The 5,991-nt window shown below is 48.5% G+C and overlaps 1 protein-coding gene across 1 annotated transcript in view; it reads right to left on the bottom strand.

Annotated features, from left to right (window-relative positions):
• Positions 1–5,696, bottom strand: part of LOC122547072 (uncharacterized) — a 108,946-nt gene extending 103,250 nt beyond the window's left edge. Inside the window, exon 1 of the mRNA XM_087995166.1 lies at positions 5,564–5,696. Within this exon, the coding sequence (XP_087851292.1) occupies positions 5,564–5,669 (106 nt within the window). The 5' untranslated portion in view covers positions 5,670–5,696. The remainder of the gene's footprint in view (positions 1–5,563) is intronic.
• Between the last annotated feature and the right edge of the window lie 295 nt (positions 5,697–5,991).

The following is a 5,991-nucleotide window of genomic DNA, read 5'->3' as shown; positions in this document are numbered from 1 at the left end:
CTATCAGAGAGACAGAGAATCACATGCTAGAACTTTATGCTTGAACAAGGAAAGGGAAAAGGCAAAATAGCAATAGATTATTGTTGCATTAAATTATTTGCATGTTGATCATCAAAACATTGTGTCATCACTGTTTTTCAAAACAATGAACTATTTAAACATTTAGTTGAGATCAATATGTAGAAAAGATAGACTTGTTGAAAATTATGAACTCTTTTATTCATTTTAATATGATTCTTTTTGATGACATAAAGGCATCCTGATGGATAAATTAACAGGAAAAGAACAGAATTATTTGGAGTCAGTGGAGACAAAAGGCTTTTAACTTAAAAAGACAGTTTTAAGTGCAGCCTTGGTACATTAAAGGGCCTGTCCCTGTGCTGTATAGTTCTTTGTTCTTTGTTCTGAGACATCTAATTCCCAATATCCTGACACTGAGCAACAACATGTAATCCTGCTGCGAGTGATCGCTGCAATTTAACTGCAGGTTGAGATTGCAATGGGATATTCTAGTCTCAGAAATGGTGAGAGGAATATCAGACAGGGTGGAATTAATTGAGCAGCAGGTAAAATGACCATATTCTCGCCATTGAGTTAAACTTCAGTGATGAAGTTCTCGCTCCACGGGTGATGGTTGACCATCTCACCTGCGGATATCAAGGTGTTTACTGGCATTTCGTCCAAAGCACAACCGCACGTTGCAGCCCCAAGCCCCTCCTACACACTTACCCTCCTTTGGCTACACTCCACTCCTCCCCTCAACTGCTTGATGCTCCTAACCATGCCCTCTCACTGCCGGACTCTCACAACCCTACTCACCTCTGCCTATTACCACAAACCTGCTCTCCTCAGCCTACACAACCAATCCTGTCATCTGATTGATTTGCTCGACTTTTGTCATCCTCTGACAGTTTCCCTCATCCTAGATCGAGCAGATAGAATTCCAGGATCTGGAAAAAGCCCCTTCCAGCCTCAGTGAAAGGCTCAACCCCTATTCTGCCTCAAGTCATATCACGGAAACCCCCACTGTCCACACATTCCATCTCTCACCCCCTCAACCTGCAACCCCAGGTTCTCAGCTGTCAGCTCTTGGCCCAGCAGAAAAGGCTCCGTTGGCATCTTCCTCACTAAAGAAGGGAGAAAACGCATGTGTGATTGGAGAAACAGCACTTTACCATTTCCCTCCATTCCTCCGATTGGTGAAAAATCCCTTAAGGTATTCCCTCTTGGACAATTTGAGGCCCCTGTGTATTTTGACTTTGACAAGGGGCTGTCAACCAGCCCGTCCATAGTTTCATGGTTTGCAGTCAGTCTAGGTTTGGGAAGGTTATGTCCAGAGCGTTGTCTAGACTGAAACCAGCTCATGTCTGGGGGTGTAGGATGACATGGAGGAAATGGTCACTGGGAGAGTGCTATAGGCTGGGATTTGCAAGTTGTAATTTGAAACCATGTGGGCTTTTGAGATCAGGGAGCAGTTTGCCTTGATCAGGGGAAGGTTAAGTCTCAGCAGGGGGATTGTAACACATTGACAGAGATGGGTACTAGCCAGTTTGTGGCTATCAGCTGTGACAATGATGGGTTCCACAATAAACGGGAGAGGAATGAAGGATTACAGGGACACCTAGTGAGGAGGGAAGCGAATTGAGGAAATCGGGTGGGTGGAAACAAGAGGTACTCAATTAACCTAAAGAACTATCTCAGTCTCCCCATGTGTTCTTCAAATGAACTTCTCAATTCTCTATCAAGTTCAAAAGAGCTACATCCAAAATAGGAGGACATTTTGTTTTGGAGGGACAGAATTACAGTGCGCATTTTTCTGCCATGGAATGGGACGCGATCAGTCAGGAGCCCAGTGCATGTACAACCATGTTAATCTATCCTCAGTTGTTACATTGCCAGCTCAACAACAGGATTCAATCCATCATATTCCAACAAGATCGTATGGACTCATGCCTTCACAGCGTGTCCTGATTGCAAGCTCATGCTGTCACAGATAAAGAGGACTCAATGCAGTAATGGAGGCAAATATATCAATTAATTACTCCATTCTTGTAAGACAATTATCACAACGAGTGCACGTTTTGGCATTCTGGCTGGATAACTGAAGGAGAAGGAGTGACAAGAGACGAGGGTTAAGAGGGTAAATGTGGGCAGATGATGACTGAGTGGTAATATCACTAGACTATCAGTCCTGACACTTAAATAATGAACCGGATTCAATTCCCACCATGGCAAATGGTGAAATTTGAATTCAAATAAAATCAGGAATTACAAGTGCAATAATGACCGTGAGACCAATGATGTGTATATAGAGTAGGGAAGGTGGACAGAGGGATGTGGCAGAAGCTGAGGGTGGGGTTTGGGTGAAGAAGAGGATAAATGCTCAATGTAGTAATTTGGAGTAGACAGTAAACATTTATAATGGAGGCTGGTTAGCTCAGCTGAAAATGTGTTGCTGGAAAAGCACAGCAGGTCAGGCAGCATCCAGGGAACAGGAGAATCGATGTTTCAGGCATAAGCCCTTCTTCAGGAATGAGGAAAGTTTGTCCAGCAGGCTAAGATAAAAGGTAGGGAGGAGGGACTTGGGGGAGGGGCGTCGGAAATGTGATAGGTGGAAAGAGGTCAAGGTGAGGGTGATAGGTCAGACTGGGGTGGGGGCGGAGAGGTCAGGAAGAAGATTGCAGGTTAGGAAGGCGGTGCTGAATTCGATGGATTTGACTGAGACAAGGTGGGGGGAGGGGAAATGAGGAAACTGGTGAAATCCGAGTTCATCCCTTGTGGTTGGAGGGTTCCTAGGCGGAAGATGAGGCGCTCTTCCTCCAACCGTCGTGTTGTTGTGGTCTGGCGATGGAGGAGTCCAAAGACCTGCATATCCTTGGTGGAGTGGGAGGGGGAGTTAAAGTGTTGAGCCACAGGGTGGTTGGGTTGTTTGGTCCGGGTGTCCCAGAGGTGTTCTCTGAAACGCTCCGCAAGTAGGCGGTCTGTCTCCCCAATATAGAGGAGGCCACATTGGGAACAGAAGATGCAATAGATGATGTGTGTGGAGGTGCAGGTGAATCTGTGGCGGATATGGAAGTTTCCTTTGGGGCCTTGGAGGGAGGTGAGGGGGGAGGTGTGGGCGCAAGTCTTGCACCTCCTGCGGTTGCAGGGGAAGGTGCCGAGAGTGGAGGTTGGGTTGGTGGGGGGTGTGGATCTGACGAGGGAGTCACAGAGGGAGTGGTCTTTATGGAATGCTGATAGGGGAGGGGAGGGGAGGGAAATATATCCTTGGTGGTGGGGTCTGTTTGGAGGTGGCGGAAATGACGGCGGATGATGCGCTGTACATGGAGATTGGTGGGGTGGTAGGTGAGGACCAGTGGGGTTCTGTCCTGGTGGCGGTTGGAGGGGCGGGGCTCAAGGGCGGAGGAGCGGGAAGTGGAAGAGATGCGGTGGAGGGTATCGTCGACCACGTCGGGGGGGGGAATTGCTGTCCTTGAAGAAAGAGGCCATCTGGGTTGTACGTTTTTGGAACTGGTCCTCCTGGGAGCAGATGCGGCGGAGACGAAGGAATTGGGAGAATGGGATGGCGTTTTTACAGGGGGCAGGATGGGAGGAGGTGTAGTCCAGGTAGCTGTGGGAGTCGGTCGGTAGATGTCCGTGTTGATTCGTTCGCCTGAGATAGAAAGAGAAAGGTCGAGGAAGGGGAGGGACGAATCTGAGACTGTCCAGGTGAATTTGAGGTCGGGGTGGAAGGTGTTGGTGAAGTGGATGAACTGTTCAACCTCCTCATGGGAGCATGAGGCAGCGCCGATACAGTCATCGATGTAGCGGAGAAAAGGTGGGGGGTGGGGCCAGTGTAGTTGCGGAAGATGGACTGTTCCACATATCCTACGAAGAGTCAGGCATAGCTGGGGCCCATGCGGGTGCCCATGGCTACTCCTTTCATTTGGAGGAAATGGGAGGATTGGAAAGAGAAGTTGTTCAGGGTGAGGACCAGTTCAGTCAGTTGAAGGAGGGTGTCAGTGGAAGGGTACTGGTCGGTACGGCGGGAAAGGAAGAAGCGGAGGGCTTTGAGTCCTTCGTGATGGGGGATGGAGGTGTGCAGGGACTGGATGTCCATGGTGAAGATAAGGCGTTGGGGGCCGGGGAAGCGAAAATCATGGAGGAGGTGGAGGGCATGGGTGGTATCCCGAACGTCGGTGGGGAGTTCTTGGACTAAGGGGGACAGGACCGTGTCAAGATATGCGGAGATGAGTTTGGTGGGGCAGGAGCAGGCGGAGACAATGGGTCGGCCGGGGCAGTCAGGTTTATGGATTTTGGGCAGGAGGTAGAAGTGGGCGGTGCGGGGTTGTGGGACTATGAGGTTGGAGGCGGTGAATGGGAGATCCCCCGAGGTGATGAGGTTATGGATGGTCTGGGAGATGATGGTTTGGTGGTGGGGGGTGGGGTCATGGTCAAGGGGGCAGTAGGAGGAGGTATCTGCGAGCTGGCGTTTGGCCTCAGCGGTGTAAAGGTCGGTGCGCCAAACTACTACCGCGCCTCCTTTGTCTGCTGGTTTGATAGTGAGGTTGGGGTTGCAACAGAGGGAGTGGAGGGCTGCGCGTTCCGAGGGTGAGAGGTTGGAGTGGGTGAGAGGGGTGGGGGAGTTCAGGTGGCGGTTAATATCACGGCGGCGGTTGGCTATGAAGAGGTCGAGGGCAGGTAGGAGGCCAGCATGGGGTGTCCAGGTAGATGGGGTGTGTTGGAGGCATGAGAAGGGGTCGTCAGAGGGTGGGCAAGAGTCTTGGTTGAAGAAGTAGGCGCGGAGGCGAAGGCGGCGGAAGAATTGTTCGATGTCACGCCGTGTGTTGAACTCATTAATCCGGGAACGTAGGGGAATGAAGGTGAGGCCTCTGCTGAGGACTGATCTTTCATCCTCAGAGAGGGGTAGGTCTGGAGGGATGGTGAAAACACGGCAGGGCTGGGAGCTAGGACCTGGTGTGGGGCTCACTGGCTGACCAGTTGATATACCTTGCACAAGGATGCAAACAGAACAGGTACAGTTCCTGCATTGGCTGAAGTTACCACAAAGTCTCCATCTTCTCAACTCAACCCTATATTTAAAGTATAGTGACCCTCAGGTTAAACAGTTGCCAGCCATCTCTTTCTCATGAGTGAGTAGGATTATGGCAACTTCACCTTGATCTAAATTTTTGTGAAATGTAGAATAAATAGAGATGACTGAATATGCCAGCATTTGACCAGCTTTACGCAGATAGTGACGGGAGCAAGGGACATGTTTATGTTTCCTATTCCCTATTACCTTATACACACTGAAATTGTGAAAAATAGTGAGATAGATCAGAAACCAAAACATCTGATTTTCACCAATTTAGTCTATAATTTAAATTATAAACAGCAATTGTGTTTTGAAGAAAGACAGAAATACAATATGATGAATCAGTGAGACATGTAGTTAGGTGTTTGCTGCAAGTTTGGGTTCTTGGAGTTCTCAGTTGAAGGTACAGCTTCATGTGTTCACATTACATGTAACGGTTTTATAACAGTAATCCTTTAATATTCATAATGGGGAAACAGCACCTACCTTCGGAAACATAAACGTCTTGATTCACTTTGAGAACCATGCAACCATTTTCCTGTACTTCACACACATACAGCTTCTTATCCTCCACAGTAAGGTGTTTGACCATCAGATAGACTATGTTATTGACTCGTATCTGACCGGTTTTCCCGTCTCTCTACTGAGACAAATCTCTCCGTTTCCATTGGAGACAGACTGTATCCAAGAGTTTGGAGATGGTACAGCTGAGGGTAACATTGCTGCCCACCCTGGGGTAAGGGTACGAGTGCTTGATTCAACTGTGGAAAACACATCAGGAATGTAATCAGTGGCAGGTACAACCAATGACGAGGATTTAACTGATTTGTTAATGTGCCCTTCCTGAGCACTTGATCCTTTCCACACAAACAAGTAAGAGTTCACTACACACAGAGCACCTTATCAGGATAATA

This window comes from Chiloscyllium plagiosum, unplaced genomic scaffold, assembly GCF_037043375.1.
Source record: "Chiloscyllium plagiosum isolate Xiang-an unplaced genomic scaffold, Cpla_swu_hap1 HiC_scaffold_16, whole genome shotgun sequence".
In the NCBI taxonomy this organism is placed as follows: Eukaryota; Metazoa; Chordata; class Chondrichthyes; order Orectolobiformes; family Hemiscylliidae; genus Chiloscyllium; species Chiloscyllium plagiosum.
Note: the sequence above shows the minus strand (reverse complement) of the source record. Positions and strands in the feature narration are given on the sequence as shown.